The sequence below is a fragment of the Mastigoproctus giganteus genome, chromosome 2, assembly GCF_048544385.1.
Source record: "Mastigoproctus giganteus isolate SK-2022 chromosome 2, ASM4854438v1, whole genome shotgun sequence".
Classification (NCBI taxonomy): Eukaryota; Metazoa; Arthropoda; class Arachnida; order Uropygi; family Thelyphonidae; genus Mastigoproctus; species Mastigoproctus giganteus.
This window is the reverse complement of record NC_143576.1, coordinates 138662440-138680186: the sequence shown is the minus strand read 5'-3', so window position 1 is coordinate 138680186 and position 17747 is coordinate 138662440. Positions and strand designations below refer to the sequence as shown.

The following is a 17747-nucleotide window of genomic DNA, read 5'->3' as shown; positions in this document are numbered from 1 at the left end:
AAAGGCAGATTAGGCAGATTATGAGAAATCCTTGGCAAAGGATGCAAAGAAAAACAGAAAAGAGTTCTTTACCTATGTAAACTCAAGAAGGAAAGGGATGAATCAGATTGGTCCACAGGATATTGATGGCTCAACAGATGAGGATCCTGCTCAGGTGGCTAACAAACTAAACGAGTATTTTGCATCTACATTCACACATGAGGAGTTATTCAGGAAGGGGAATGTCGTAGGTGAAGTAAACACTAGCAGAAAGCTAGATGATTTTGTAATAACTGGGAGGAAAGTGGAGGAGAAATTGTTGAGGATAAACATAAAAGAGGCACCAGGAGTGGATGGGATCTATCCAGTTATATTAAAAGAGGCAGCAAAGGAAGTAAGCAAACCCTTAGCCATAATTATGAGAGCTTCTTTGAACTCAGCAGAGGTATCCATAGACTGGAGGTGTGCAAATGTAACCCCAATTCACAAAGGAGGATCAAAGGCTGACACAAGTAATTACAGACCTGTGAGTTTAACTTCTGTTCCAGGAAAATTAATGGAGGCACTGGTTAAAGAAGCACTGCAGAATCATCTAGACAAGACTTCAGTTATAGCTCGGACACAGCATGGTTTTGTTAAGGGAAAGTCTTGCCTGACCAATTTTATTGGATTTTATGAGACAGTCACAAAAGAACTGGATGCAGGGAATAACTTTGATATTATATATTTGGATCTTAGAAAGGCTTTTGATACTGTTGCACATGGAAGACTGCTGCACAAATTGGAGCAGTGTGGCATTGGAGGCAAATTGCTGCTATGGATAAAGGGGTGGTTGAGTGGCAGAAGACAGACAGTGGTAATCAATGGATACTGCTTTAACGTGGACTAATGTTATTAGTGGAGTTCCTCAGGGTTCAGTGTTGGGTCCATTGTTGTTTTCTGTATTTATAAATGATATTGATGACGGTATATCAAGCTTAATGTCCAAGTTTGCAGATGATACAAAGGTTGGCAAGGTTGTTAAGGACCCTACTGATGCTATGCTGCTGCAATAGGTTCTGGAAAGGTTGAGCAGATGGGCTGAGAGGTGGCAAATGAAGTTTAACATTGTTAAATGTAATGTACTACATATGGGAAACAGTAACCCCAGAGCAACGTATCAACTCTGTGGTACTACACTGACAGTGGTAGAGAATGAAAAGGACCTGGGGGTAATTGTGCAGGCAGATATGAAGTTCTCTGAGCAGTGCAGACGGGCTGCAAGAGTAGCTCATGGTGTCTTGTTAATGATATACAGGAATTTTTCTAGCAGGGATAAGGAGGTGATTATTCCCTTGTATAAGGCAATGGTCAGGCCACACCTTGAGTACTGTATACAGGTCTGGAGGCCTCATTTCAAGAAGGATGTAGAGCTGCTGGAACGAGTACAGAGAAGGGCAACAAGATTAGTAAATGGAACAAAGGGTTGCTCTTATGGAGAAAGGCTTAAGTTTTGCAAATTACAGTGTCTGGAGACTAGGCATCGGCGAGGTGATCTCATAGAAGTGTATAAAGCCTTGAATGGTTTGAGCATGCTCAATGCCGATGGGATTCTTCCTCTTGCTCAGAATAATCGCCTGAGAGGGCATAAATTCAAATTGAGGAAAGACAGATGTAGGATAGATGTGTGGAAATTTGCCTTTAGCCAGCGTGTAGTTGGTTGGTGGAACAGACTGCCATCCCTTGTTGTGGAAATTGATAGCCTAAATAAATTTAAGGCTCAGCTGGACAGATATTTCGAACGAACGTAGGGGCAAAATGGGTGTGGTGTTTTTTTTTTTTTTTTTTTGGCTGATGCTGAATAAGCCTCTACTAATGCTAATGCTAACAAAAGATGGATGGATGTCAAAAGTCACAGACTAGATGACTCAGTCCTTGAACTCTTCACAGAATAGGAAGATATGGACACAGTTCAGAATGCATCCTTTTTTTTCAAAGAAAGAAAAATCAAGGACTGAGAAAATAAAGCCCTCAGCCATTCAGAAGCTGTCAGATGGACATGGCAAACCAAAATAATGATCACATTCAAATTCCTACAATAGAATTGCCGTGGATTCCATTGGAATAGCGATTACATTAAGGCTCAACTGTGTAAGCATGAGCCAACATGCTTTTGCTTACAGGAGCTGTACCTTAAGGTAAACGAGAACCCTTGCTTGCAAAACTGCTCAATCATTCACAAGGAGAGAGCTGGGGATGGACTTGCCCATGGAGGAGTAGCCATTCCTATAGTAACCATACGTAGCAGGAAGGAGGTGGTAGCAGTTGCCTAAAAGTAGGGTTTCGCTTAAGTGTTTACTCCATCTATTTGTCACCTAGGGCCAACATTCACCAAGCAGATTTTGGTGATCTCATTAAGCAGTTACCATCCCCTTTTCTGTCACTCAGGGATTTCAACGGGCATTGTACTCTGTGGGAAAGTGTTGACATCAATGGAAGGGGATAGGACTATCAAAAGCATATCCATGAAAACAACCAACCTGGCCCTTCTAAATGTGGGATATAACACTTTCTTCCACATGCTTACTCATACGACGTTTACCGCAATCGATCTCGCTCTCTTTATATGTTTCCCTTCTCTCCTCTCTCTTTGTACATGGGAGGTTGAAGATAACCTTTTTGGAACTGATGATCCCTTCACTGTGATAACCACTCTGTGGAGTGGGAGATTTTGCCACCCATCACTGATTCAACAGTTGAAGATCGCTGTCACTGACTGCAGTGCTTTCAAACATCTGGCAATGTTTAATACCATCACAGTCAGCAAGCAGCTAGTTATATGTTGCAGTGAGGTACATCCAACGCACTTGATCTTTTTCTCACAAACACTTCTAAGTACACGGTCAAAGTGAGTGGTTCTTTAACCACTTCAGATCACAACTGGATGATTGTCTCTTCTCCAATGGAGCCTTTATCTCATGGCTATTCCCAACCTTGTATTGTTTCGCATTACAAGAATGAAAAACCTGCAAGATTTCTTTTCTTCTTTTCCTTGGTCATATTACTGTTTCAAAACTTCTGATGTCAACGTTTGCTTAGATCACGTCAGTGAAATTATACTTGTAGGAATGGAATCCTTTATTCCGCACTCCACTTTAAAATCTCGTCTTTTATCTAAACCTTGGTTTTCCAATAAATGTGCTAAGGCTGTTCAAGAGAAGAACATTGCATATCGTAATTGGCTTGTTTCCAATTCTTTGGTTTCATTTTCTGCTTATACCAAAGCTCGCAACAATTGTAAAGCAGTTATTAATCAGTCCAAACTTTTGAGCAGGCTAAGAGTAGAAAACTTGCTTCTTGCCCTAATGGTAGCAGAGCATTCTGGTCTCTTGCTAAAGCTATTAGCCGCAACTTTTGCCCATCACTGCTCCCACCTCTGTCAAAATCAGATGGTGCTGTTCTCACTTCAGCTAAGTGATAAGGCTGATCCGCTAGCCTCCCATTTTTCTTCCAACTCATGTATTAATGATCTTGGTAAAACGCCTCCCACCATTCCCCTTTCAATGCATCCTGTGGTCTTCTGTCAAAAGGATGTCAGAAGGATTTTGACGAATCTTTATGCTAAGAAAGCTACAAGTCATGATGGTATTACTCCACTTGTTCTCAAAACCTGTGCTCCTGAACTTACTCCTGTTCTTTGTCGCTTTTCTTCACTTTATTATTCCAAAGATTTGTTGTTTGTTTGCTTGTTATTTGGTTTTTAGGAGCATTAGTAACTAAGGCCATATTGCTCAGGGGATATGCGGTTGTCATTCCCTAACATCTCTGCATCCTTCGTATTTGGTGGTCACAGGCTCGAACCCTGGTCTAATGAAGAAGCGGTGCTACGCCCTGCTGTCTTCCAAAGGTGTTTTTCCTTCTGCTTGGAAATTTGCTCATATCCAGCCAGTTCCTAAAAATGAGTGACAAATCTCTCCCAATCCAATTATCTTCCCATTGCAACTGCTTCTACTCTTTCTAAAGTAATGGAGAAATCAATTAACTGCGAACTCAAACTACCTAGAAACCTTCCATCTTATCAACGACCGCCAATAGAGATTCCGTCAGTGTCGATCCGCTGGTGATATTCTGGCTTATGTTACCCATTTATTGACAAATTCAATGGAAAAGTTAGGTGAAACACAAGCAGTTGCTTGACATCTCAAAGGCTTTCGATCATGTTTGGCATAAAGGTCTTCTAAACAAGCTTCCATCTTATGGTTTGCCAACTGTTTTTTTGTAATTGGTTATGCAGTTTTCTCTCTGATCGCTCACTAAGGGTGATGGTAGATGGCTCTCTGTCTTATAACTTCCCCACTACTGCTGGTATCCCCGAAGGTTCAATTCTTTTCCCCACTCTTTTCCTCTTGTATATATGACCTTCGTGCATTGACTGGAAATCCTATCCATAGTTTTACCGAAGATAACACATTGCATTCCACTTTCCATTTTGAGAAACCTTGCCCTGCTCAATCGGCTTCAACTTCTTGAATATCCGCTCCCAATTCCTTAAATGCTGATCTCCAGGTAATTCTCCAGTGGGGCAATGACAACTTAGTTGATTTCAATCCTAAAACTCTGTCCTGCCTTATATCTCACTAAAAGGATTCTTCTCCTATGCTTATCTTTAGTGACACTCCGATTTGTAGGCAAGATGATATATCTCTCTTGGGGATTACCCTGACTTCTAATCTCTCTTGGCACAAGCACATTACGAATATTTCTTCTTCTGCATCTAAAAAAAAACTTTGTTTTCTCTTTCACATCCAAAACAGCTGTTAGTATTAGCATTAGTAATGGCCGCATGGTGCAAGAAAGCCTATGGTTTATGCTGCACCAGCCAAAAAAAAAAAAAAAAAAACCCCAAATAAAACAATGATAAAAAAAATAATAATTAATAAAATAAAATTAAATTAAACCTATCATAATATGCGCTTCCCTCACCCGAAGGTACTATCCAGATGACCTTTGAATTTCCCCAAGCTTTTAGCCTCTACCACCCATGTAGGTAACATTATTATTATTAATTAATGGCCATATGGTACAAGGAAGCCTGAGGCTTATGCTGCACCAGCCAAAAAAAAAAAAAAAATTCCCAAGTTACCCCCTGAGAGAGAGAGAGAGAGAGACAAGTAGAAAGGAATCACCAAGAAATAGAAGAATGATGATATCCAGCTCAGGACCCTGGGTTTGCCAAGCCCATACTCACTAGATGTGAGCCCCCGGGGTTAATATTTCAGTAATTTATAACTCGCTAGCTAAAATAAAACTTCCTGCAGTCCAATCTAAACATTTCCCTCCGTAACTTGAATTTATGTCCCCTAGTTCTAGCATCATTCATAATCTTGAAAATTTCGTCCTCATTTATTTTACTGATGCCTCTCAGAGCTTTAAACACCTCAATCAAATCTCCTCTAAGGTGTCTAGTTTCCAAACTCTGCAACCCACATATTCGAAGTCTTTCTTCATAAGGACGCCCTTTTGCCGATCTCACCAGGTGAGTTACCCGTCTTTGCACCCTTTCAAGAAGCTCGATGTCTTTCTTTACGTGTGGTCTTCATACTTGAACACAGTATTCCAAGTGCGGTCTAACAAAAGCCTTATATAATGGGATTATCACGTCCCTATCTCTACTTGCAAAAGTTTGATAGATCATCGATAGGACACCATGGGCCTTCCTTGCATCCTGTTTACAATGCTCAGAGAATTTCATGTCTGACCGTATCATAACACCCAAGTCCCTTTCTTCCAGTGCTGGGTTTAGTTGAACTCCACCAAGTGAATAAGTTATTCTGGGATTACTGTTTCCCAGGTGTAATACCTTACACTTTGTTGGATTAAAGCATAGCTGCCATTTTTCTGACCATTCCTGAAGTCTATCTAGGTCTCTCTGAAGAAGCTCAGCTTGGCAGTGATCATTAACTACTCTACCAATTTTAACATCATCTGCAAATTTAGACATCATGCCCTCCATCCCTTCATCGATGTCGTTTATGAAAATTAAAAACAACAGTGGTCCTAATACTGATCCTTGGAGAACCCCACTTCTTACATCAACCCAATCTGAGGAATAGCCATTTCTCACAAACCACTGCCTCCTGCCCTGAAGCCATCCTGCTATCCATCTGAGGATTTTCGCAGTGATTCCAACCTGTTCCAACTTATAAAGCAACCGCTCATGTGGGACTGAGCCAAAAGCTTTGCTGAAATCTAAATAAACAATGTCGAAATTATTCCCTAATCCAGCTCATGAGTGACCCTTTCAAAATAGCGAACCAGATTTGTTAAACATGATTTTCCTTTTACAAAACCATGCTGAGTATCCTTGAGTTTCAATTCGATCCAAATGATCCTGAATTCCACCCTTGATCATTGCCTCCATGATTTTCCCTACCACTGAAGTCAGACTAACAGGTCGATAATTTCCCACTTCACTCTTAGAGCCACCCTTATGTATGGGAGATACAATGTCACTTTTCCAATCCAAGGGAATCTCCCCAGAGTCTAGTGATGCTCGCATAATTAGCCTCAATGGTTCAATGCACTCACTTGCTGCCTCCCTTAAGATTATAGGGTATATTCCATCAACTCCAGGAGCCTTACTGGCCTGTAGGCACGAATGTTTTTTCATTAAATAATCTTGTGAAATTTCAATATCATTAATTACATATTTTTTAACTTTGCTACCACAACTTCCCATTTCCACAAAAGGTTTTTCATTTGTAAATATCAATGCAAAATAACTGTTGAGTTCATCTGCAATGGCAGCTGGTGTATATTTAATACTATCCCCTTTCCCTTACGTGAAGGTCCGATCTGGTTTGTCCTGCTCTTCTTGGCATTTATATCTGTGAAGAATTCCTTATCCCCCTTCTTTATTCTGTTTGCTAGTGATTTATCATAAACTGCCTTTGCCTGTCGAACCTTTTCTGTGGCTCTATTGCAGATCATCTTGTAGCTGTTATAGGCTTCAGTACTTTTTATTGCTCTGTAACTTTTCCATGCCACCTTTTTCTGCTCAAGTAATGTGGCAACTTCACTATTCATCAACTTGGAACCCTCGTCATGGAGTATTTTTTTAATGGTAAATATGCATTCAAGGCATCTGTGATTAATGTTCTAAAAGCATACCACAGTTCAAATGTATTCATTCTCTGTGCAATATCTACCCAGTTAATAGAGGCCATGTAGTGCCTTAAGGCATCGTAATTTCCTTTTCTGAAATTAAAACTCATTCCTTTGCCTTTTACTGCTACTCTCTCATCATCATCCACCGTAGAACTCTGTGTCACTTCCTGCTACTGGTTTCTCTACTGTCAGCCCTGTTATGTCATCTGATTCATGGGTGATGATGAGGTCTAGGGTATTCTTTTCTCTAGTACTTTCCATGATATGTTGATACAAATAACAGTCATCTAGTTGATTTAAAAATTTTGTTCCCCATGTTGAGTTTCCTTCCCATTTACTCCAATCAATTAGAGGCATATTGAAATCACCCATAATAAGACATTGACGCTTACTTGCCCATTCCATTTGCATGTAGAGGCTTTCATCGTAATCTTCACAATCACCTGGTCTGTAGATTACTCCTACTCGCATTATACCTTTGTTTCCAACTATCTCACACCATACAGATTCTATAGTAGCATGTGAAACGTCTGAATCCAGGAAAGCTATTGTCACACTTAGGCTGATTCTGATAAGAAGCATTACCCCACCACCCCTTCTATCTACCCTATCCTTCCTAAATACATTATACAAGCCATATTGAAACTCATCATCTCCAATTTCTGGGTGGCAGCACGTCTCCGTAAGCCCTATTATGTTAACTTCTGTTCCATGAAAATTAATGAAGGCACTGGTTAAAGAAGCATTGCAGTTTCATCTACACAATACTTCAGTTATAGCCTGAACACAGCATGGTTTTGATAAGGGAAAGTCTTGGCTGACCAACTTGATTGGATACTATGATGCAGTCACAAAAGAACTGTATTCAGGGAATAACTTTGATATCATATATTTGGTTCTTAGAAATGCTTTTGATACTGATGCACATGGAAGTCTGTTGAACAAATTGGAACAGTGTGGCATTGGAGGCAAATTGCTGCTATGGATAAAGGGATGGTTGTGTGGGAGAAGACAGAGAGTGGTAATCAATGGACACTGCTCAACGAGGACTAATGTTATTAGTGGAGTTCCTCGGAGTTCAGTGTTGGTACATCGTTGTTTTCTATATTTATAAATGATATTGATGATGGTATATCAAGTTTAATGTCCAAGTTTTCGGACGATACGAAGGTTGGCAGGGTTGTTATGGACACTAATGACAGTACGCTGCTGCAACAGGTTCTAGAAAAGTTGAGCAGATGGGCAGAGAGGTGGCAAATAAAGTTTAACATTGACAAATGTAAAGTACTACATATGAGAAGCAGTAAACCCAGAGTGACGTATCAGTTCTGTGGTACTACACTGACAGTGGTAGAGATCGAAAAGGAACTGGGGGTAATTGTGCAGGCTGATATGAAGTTTTCTGAGCAGTGCAGACGGTCTGCAAGTGTAGCTCATAGTGTCTTGTCAATGATATATGGGAATTATTCTAGCAGGGATAAGGAGGTGAATATCCCCTTGTATAAGGCAACACTGACAGTGGTAGAGAACAAAAACTGAGCAGTGCAGACGGTCTGCAAGTGTAGCTCATAGTGTCTTGTCAATGATATATGGGAATTATTCTAGCAGGGATAGGAGGTTATTTGGTTTTTTTTAGGAGCATTAGCAACTAAGGCCATATTGCTCCGGGATATGCGGTGGTCATTCCCTGACCTTCCCGCATCCTCCGTATTTGGTGGTGACGGGCTCGAACCCCGGTCTAATCAAGAAGCGTGTGCTACGCACTGTTGCTCCTTCCCACCTGGCCACGGAGACGCCGCAGGGATAGGAGGTGATTATCCCCTTGTATAAGGCAATAGGTCAGGCCACACCTTGAGTACTGTATACAGGTCAAGGAGGTCTCATTTTAAGAAGGATGTAGAGCTGTTGGAATGAATACAGAGAAGGGCAACAAGATTAGGGAATGGAACAAAGGGTTCCTCTTACGAAGAAAGGCTTAAATTTTGCAAATTACAGTGTCTGGAGACTAGGCACCTGCGAGGTGATCTAATTGAGGTGTATAAAGCCTTGAATGGTTTGAGTATGCTCAATGCTGATGGGATTCTTCCTCTTGCTCAGAATAATCACCTGAAAGGGCATAAATTCCAATTGAGGAAAGACAGATGTAGATGTGTGGAAGTTTGCCTTTACCCAGCGGCTAGTTGTTGGTGGAACAGACTTCCATCCTTTGTTGTGGAAGTTGATAGCCTGAATAAATTTAAGGCTGAGCTGGACAGGTATTTGGAATGAATGGAGGGGTGAAATGGGAGCAGTTTTTTTTTGGCTGATGCTGCATAAGCTTGCTTTCTTGTATCATATGCCTCTACTAATGCTAATATCTGTGTGACACCATGCCTCTGATATCCCAACAATATCTGCCTTTAATATTTTGAGCAATACCTCAAATTCATCAAATTTATTTACCAAGTATTTATTTACGCAAGTATACATGCACCTGTTCCTATTCTTAGCTACCCTAACACAACCCATGTGTTTACTTGTACCGCAATGACTCCAAGTAGTCTCTGAAATATCCAGCATCTTGTTTTCCAGGCTACTGCTCATTCCAATAGAAGCAGTGCAAGAATCACTTTCACCTCTGCTAGTGGTACTGTTAATCTATTAGTCCTTGTATCCCCCCAAACTAGCAGTTTTCCGACCCACCTAACACTGCCTCGATAGCATCAGCATATATTCTTGCACCCTTTCTATTTAAGTGTATTCCATCCCTGTAGAAGCAGTCTCTCCTGTTAACAAGTACAGACCAGGCTGAAAAAAATTCTACCCCTTGAGCCTTGCACAATCTTTCCAGGGCCGAATTGATGGATAAGGCTCTGATCATATACTCCCTCCTATCATGTCTGGGCAGAATTGCAGACACTTTCAAATTCAACCCTAATTCATGGCTTTTTTTCAACAGTGACTTGTACTTATTAAGTAATTTCGCCGGTGATATTTGACAAAAACTCACCTTCTTTGAACATATAAAAATGCTCTGAATTACCTGTCTTAAAAAGTTAAACATCTTATGAGTTCTATCAGGCACAAATTAGGGAGCCGGCCATTACACACTATTACATTTGTACCATGTATCAATACTGTCATGTCTATAGCTCTGCTAGACCAAGGCCTTGATCCTTTACACCACTGTGCTCTTCATCTTGCATTGGGGACATATTGTACATCACTGATCTATACACTGAATCACATGAAACCTCCTTGCAGCTATGCAGGCAAATGCTTTTACTAAACCATGCAACAAAACTCAAAGGTCATCCAAACCTATCCCACTTGGAATGGTCTTTTCTCTCCTAAATGGGAAAGCATTTACAGAACTTATCCATCTACTGGGCTAATCTTTGCTCAATGTAGGCTGCCTGGTAAATTGACCTTAGTAAGATACACCTAATGCCTCTCATATAATCCCACCTTGGATGTATCATATACCACTGTGTGACTTATCATTGACAACACCCTGGGAAACACCTTGTTCAAACAGAACATACTACAAATACATGCCACATCAAGAACCCAGTATGGCCAGTACATGACAGTTTATACAGATGGTTCTAAAACTTATAGTCATGTTGGTGCAGCAATACCACATCCCTACATTACTAAATCCAAGCAACTCCCTATGGAATGTAACAGCTATACTGCAGAAATGCGTGCTGTACTTTTCTCAAATGTGTTATACTGTCCCCAAACAGATACACCTCAAAAGTGGAGTCTAAACTTCAACCACATTCATACACATAAACCTATGTATTTAACATTTATCATAGTTAGGTGCACAATGGCATTGTTGCACTTCATTTCTCTAAACTACAGCACTTAGAAACCAGGATAAAAGGAAACCTGACTGAAGTGTTATTAGTAGTGGCAAATGATTCAAGAAAGCAAGTTTATAAAGCGACAGCAACAAAAAAAAAAAACTTCCCACCTAACTTTTCCATCCCTCTAATTTGTCTAGTTCTTCCCTGAATTTAACATTAGCAGTGGCAAATGATGCAAGAAAGCAAGCTTATTTTATTTTATTTTATTTTTTTATGAAAACCCCAAACACAAAAGGTATCAAAACCTATAGTACTTAGCACAGTGCATGGGTTGAAGGAGAAGTATGGGGGGGACGCCGGAAACTTTGCTCTAGAGACTAAACATGGGGTTCATCACTTCAAGCCTCCAATAAGCAAAGTGGTGGTACTGCACTGGTTGATGAGTCATCTAATACATACAGCATAGCTAAAATAAAAAAATAAAAAAAAAGCCCAACACCTCCCATTTCACCTATTCACTCAATTCATTTCCTCCAATAGTTTCTCTAGTGCTTCCTTGAATTGAACTTAACTTCCAGGGGCTCACATCTGGTGAGTATAGGATTGGCACACCCAGGGTCCTGAGCTGGATATCATCATTCTTCTCTTTCTTGGTGATTCCCTTCTATTTCTGTCTGTCTGTTTCTCTCTCTCTCTCTCTCTCTCTCTCTCTCTCTCTCTCTGTCGCTGGGGTAACTCAAATTTTTTTTTGTTCTGGTGCAGCAAAAGCCACAGGCTTCCTTGCACCATATGGCTGATAATAATAATAATAACAGATGTAAATTTTCTCCAGCAATTCACTGTCTAAAGACAAACTTCTACACATCTATTCTGCAACAATCATTCCTCAATTTGAATTTGTGTCCTGTCGTGTGTGGTTTGAGAAAGAGGAAGAATCCTATCATCTTTGAGCTTGATCAATCCATTCAAAGCCTTAAACACCTCAATCATGTCGCCTCACAAGTGTCTAGTCTCCAGATGCTGCAATTTGCAGAACTGAAGCCTTTCCACCTCCATATCCTTCCAGAACTGTATACAGTACTCAAGATATGGCCAGACAATTGCCTTATACAATGAGATAATCACCTCCTTATCCCTGCATATCACTGACAAAACCCCATGACCTGTCCTGACAGCCTGTCTGTATTGCTCAGAGAACTTCATATCTAACTGCACAATTAGCTCAAGGTCTTTTTCATTTTCCACTATCCTGGGTGTAGTACCACACAGTTGGTACATTACTCTAGGTTTACTTCTATTCATATGCAGCACTTCGCATTTATTTATCAATGTTAAACTTTAGTTGCCATTTCTCAGCCCTCCTGTCTAACTTTTCTAGATCCTGTTGTAGTAGCATACTGTAATTAATCACCATGCCAATGTTCATAACATCTGACGTTACCAACAGCAAATTTTAAATGTGGAAACATTCGAAGAATTAATCTTGGAAGCTACTAAGTTTTTCATATCAACTAAGAAATACTGTTCAAAGTTTAGGCCTAAATGGACGTCAGATGAACCAATGAAACTATATATAGACAAGACTTCAGTTATAGCTCGGACACAGCAGGGTTTTGTTAAGGGGAAATCTTGCCTGACCGATCTGATTGGATACTATAATGCAGTCACAAAAGAACTGGATGCAGGGAATAACTTTGATCCTTTACACCACTTTATATTTGATATTATATACTTGGATTTTAGAAAGGCTTTTGATACTGTTCCACATGGAAGACTGCTGCACAAATTGGAGCAGTGTGGTATTGAGGCAAATTGCTGCTATGGATAAAGGGGTGGTTGAGGGGGAGAAGACACAGAGTGGTAATCGATGGACAGTGCTCATCGTGGACTAATGTTATTAGTGGAGTCCCTCAGGGTTCAGTGTTGGGTCCATTATTGTTTTCTGTATTTATGAATAATATTGATGATGGTATATCAAGCTTAATGTCCAAGTTTGCAGACGATACAAAGGTTGGCAGGGTTGTTAAGGACACTACTGACGCTATGCTACTGCAAAAGGATCTGGAAAGGTTGAGCATATGGGCTGAGATTGATTGATTTTTTTTTTGATTTGGTGGTTGTTGGCGCATCGGCTTCTGTGGCCATATTGCACCTCCCAAGGTTTTTGCAGTACTTTGATCCAAGCCCGAGGCGGGAATCGAACCCGCGACCTTTGGGTTGCCGGGCAGGTACTTTACCCACTCAGCTAGCCCGGTCGGCTATGGGCTGAGAGGTGGAAAATGAAGTTTAACATTGACAAATGTAAAGTACTACATATGGGAAACAGCAACCCCAGAGCAACGTATCAACTGCATGGTACTACACTGACAGTGGTAGAGAATGAAAAGGACCTGGGGGTAATTGTGCAGGCAGATATGAAGTTCTCTGAGCAGTGCAGACGGGCTGCAAGAGTAACTCATGGTGTCTTATCAATGATATACAGGAATTTTTCTAGCAGGGATAAGGAGGTGATTATTCCATATTATAAGGCAATGGTCAGGCCACACTTTGAGTACTGTATACAGGTCTGGAAGCCTCATTTCAAGAAGGATGTAGAGCTGCTGGAACGAGTACAGAGAAAGGCAACAAGATTAGTGAATGGAACAAAGGGTTGCTCTTATGAAGAAAGGCTTAAATTTTACAAATTACAGTGTCTGGAGACTAGGCACCGGCAAGGTGATCTGATAGAGGTGTATAAAGCCTTGAATGGTTTGAGCATGCTCAATGCTGATGGGATTCTGCCTCTTGCTCAGAATAATCACCTGAGAGGGCATAAATTCAAATTGAGGAAAGACAGATGTAGGATAGATGTGCAGAAATTTGCCTTTAGCCAGCGGGTAGTTGGTTGGTGGAACAGACTTCCATCCCTTGTTGTGGAAGTTGATAGCTTAAATAAATTTAAGGCTCAGCTGGACAGATATTTCGAATGAACGGAGGGGTGAAGTGGAAGTTTTGTTTTTTCTGGCTGATGCTGCATAAGCTTGCTTTCTTGCATCATATGCCTCTACAAATGCTGGGCGCCTCCGTAGCCAGGTGGGAAAGAGCAGTAGTGCGTAGCACACGCTTCTTGATTAGACCGGGGTTCGAGCCCGTCACCACCAATTACAGAAGATGCGGAAAGGTCAGGGAATGACCACTACATATTCCCGGAGCAATATGGCCTTAGTTGCTAATGCTCCTAAAAACCAAATAACCAACCAAACATCTACTAATGCTAATGCTAACTCATGGCAGAGAAGAAAAATGCATGGGAGGCATATAAATTATCAGGCGACATAGATGTCTAGGGTAGCTATAAGATAGTCTGTAATCAAGTCACAAAGGAGGTTAGGCAAGCAAAGGCAGATTATGAGAAATATTTTGCAAAGGATACTGTGTTAGGGTAGCTAAGAATAAGAACAGGTGCACACAAGTATACATGCACCTGTTCTTATTCTTAGCTACCCTAACACAGCCCATGTATTTACTTGTTCCATGATGACTCTCTGAAGTCCCTGAAGTCCCCTGCAACTTATTTTCCAGACTGCTGCTCATTCCAATAGAACTCCCTGCAAAATTCCTCATGTGTGAATGTGGATGCAAAATACTCATTGAGTTTGTAAGGTACATGAGTAGGATCATCAACAGTCAAACCACTGATATCAAGTGAACCAATCTGATTCATCCCCTTCCTTCTGAAGTTTACATAAGTAAAGAAGTCTTTGCTGTTTTTCTTTGCATCCTTTGCCAAAGATTTCTCGTAATATGCCTTTACTTTCCTAATCTCCTTTATGACTTGATTACAGACTACTTCATGTCTACCATAGGCTTCTGTGTTGCCTGATAATTTATATGCAACCCATGCATTTTTCTTCTCTGCCTTGAGTCTCATTATCTATTAACCATATAAACCTTGAACAGTATTTCTTAGTTGGTATGAATAGCATAGTAGCGTCGAAGATTAATTCCTTCAATGCTTACCATTAAGAATTTCTTCTTGATAACGTCATCAGTTGGTCTCTCTGTATACAAAATTTAAAAACCATCTGAGACCAATATTATTACAAAAGCAAAAACCCTTCCCTTTAGCCCCGATGGTAGTTACATCTTTAAGTAAATCCCACATCGCTACCACCTAGCAGTTCCTTTATCTGCAGATTCTTAATGAATGAATAATCACTGCTGAAAATCAGATCAAGAGTATTACTGCTTGAGTGACCAACCCACAAGTTCCAGTCAATATCGGGGAAGTTAAAATCCCTCATTATAAGACAATGATTTACTGGCCCACTATTTCTCTATACAGTTGTACTCTTCAGTCTTTAGGTCTATAACACACTCCTATCATTTCTGCTTTCCCAGTGCTTATGTCACACCAAACTGACTCAACATTGCACTGCCCACCCATGTAAACTGGATGCACTTCCTTAGATTTTATGTGTTTCTTAACTAATAGCATAACCCCTCCTCCCTTCTTCTCCTGTCTATCCTTTCTGTACACATTGTATTCCCTAAATTCTCATTCTGCATTCCATATCTGTTGACACCATATCTCCGATATCCCAACAATATCCTGCCTTTCATGTCTTGATCACTTAATCTAAAAACTAAAAAACAAGTTCCACATTAACGATTCATTCAATTTTCTGATTTTTACAGGCATATAGTAAATATTCTATTTACTCTGAACAACCACACAGAGTCAAAGGAGTTTACAAGAGCATCAACCCATTTAAGTAACGTGAGCTAGAACTACTGTCAATTCAACTGTGCCAACCTGGCTAGCCGGGTGGGTAAAGTGCCTGCCTGGCAACCTAAAGGTCGCGGGTTCGAATCCCGCCTCAAGCTTGGATCAAAGTACTGCAAAAGCCTTGGGAGGGGCATTATGGCCACAGAAGCTGATGCACCAACTACTACCAAACAGAAAACACAGAATTCAACTATGCCCTGACATTTCACCATTTGATTATGGCAGCAGCCATTCCCAAGGTATATTCCTCAGCTTATTTTTAATAGCTTTGTTTTTTCCTGAGGCATTTTCTTCCCTGTTAACCTTATTTTGCAGGCAAATCTAGTAACATCATATGCTCTTAAAGGACATTATAGTCGTAATTTTGCCTATAATAAGCTAGATAATTTGACCATGATTCAGTGGAACACCATTTCTAACAATAATTTTTTTCTTTTTTTTTTTAAATTCAGGCACACCTTGAAGCCTAATAACAAAAAATGGCTAAACTCCATTATTTGGATACCGCTGGTCTCCATGCAGTGGGCATGGTCGTAGAATGGAGTGATTTCTGTTGGCCGAGGTTTGTGATTGGGTGATTGTGAAGGTGTTTTCTTTTTGATTGTTTTGTGTCATCAAGGAGGAGGGTTTGCTTAGCTTAGGAATGGTGTTTATCCCCCCCATCCCATTGTTTTAAAATAAAAAAGCAAGTACCCAATTTAAAAACAGCAACAAGTGGGGGTAGAAAAACACCCTAGGCATATCAACCTAGGACAGTGGGCGGTGAAAGCAGTGGGTGGCACCTGCCAATCACTGCTTGTTCCTGTCCGTTTGTCGAATTATGGACTAGTACCCAAGAGTGGAGTTTTACCCAAAAAAAAAAAAACTGGAAGTGTATAGCGTACTGTTATAATTACCATAAATTGTAATTATATGTTATATAGTTATAATTATCTTAAGTGTCATCATAGGATGGGGGGCATGGCAACCAGACTTTTAAGTTTTTTTTAACGCCTCCGTTGTTTCTCTTTTATTTAAAATTTTCGGTTAAGGAGGAGTATATGCCCCTGTATACAACGAGAACACGGCATTCATGGAGAAACTACTATTTTGCTTTTCACTGTGTTTCTACCATCAGAGTTAACAATTGAAAATGTTGTACAGTATAGTAGTCCTACCCGTTAAAACGGGGAAAAAAGCGAACACCATTTCAATATCCTACCTAAATTGATATTTCTAATAACTAAAAATATTACACACTTAAACGTATTTACTAACCATTTTCTCGAATTTTGAAAATGAAAGGCAACGCAATGTTCAACTGTAGCTATGAAGCATATTATGCCAATTTATAATCAAAAGTTTTTTTTTGAATTGCGCTCCAACAACCGAATATCAAATCAAACGTAGAAGCATTCTATAATCTTTAACCGGAGTGTATCAAAACAAACCTAGTTACCTACATTTATTATTAGAAAAGTTTGAACTGCCACCTACTGAGTAGAAAATCGGGTTTCGTTTTTGTGCGGAAAATCAAAAAAGAAAGATTCCAGACCATGTGAATTATGATAAATAAAACAATAAACAAATTCTGTAGCAGGTACATAACGTGTCCTGCCACTAGCATATTTAACGTGTTTTGCATTTAAGAGTCATCGGCAGCTGTTAAAAACGTTTTATTTTTCTTTATTTATAAAAATCATGGATAATAATATAACAATGTTTTTATTTTATTAATAATAATTACATATCGGTTACTGAAAGTGTTGGTCTGTGATGACTAAAGTAGGAGATATAATTTTTACATTGAAGAGGTTTAAGTTCACAACTAAATACACCATCTATAGTTATTCCATTACGCGAAATATTTATCGAAAGATCTGATGACGTGTCCAAGTTGAAGAATGTTTTCATAAATGTGCACAACTCTTTTCCAGCCTCAGAGTTTAATTGTAAAGAAAAAAAAAAATTACATTCAGTCTGAAAACACCAGATGACTTGAAACTGGATGCGTTTTCGAATTAACGCATTTCCCAGCTTCCGATTTTTTTTTTTTTTAATATCTTAAAACCTTAATATTT

The 17747-nt window shown here is 39.9% G+C and overlaps 1 protein-coding gene across 2 annotated transcripts in view; it reads right to left on the bottom strand.

Moving 5' to 3' along the window:
- LOC150089601 (uncharacterized) overlaps positions 1 to 17056 on the bottom strand; it is a 152663-nt gene extending 135607 nt beyond the window's left edge. For both annotated transcript variants that reach the window (XM_090368684.1, XM_090368685.1), the window contains exon 1: positions 16945 to 17056. In XM_090368684.1, coding sequence (XP_090224810.1) covers positions 16945 to 16947 — 3 coding nt within the window. In that variant the 5' untranslated portion in view covers positions 16948 to 17056. The remainder of the gene's footprint in view (positions 1 to 16944) is intronic.
- Between the last annotated feature and the right edge of the window lie 691 nt (positions 17057 to 17747).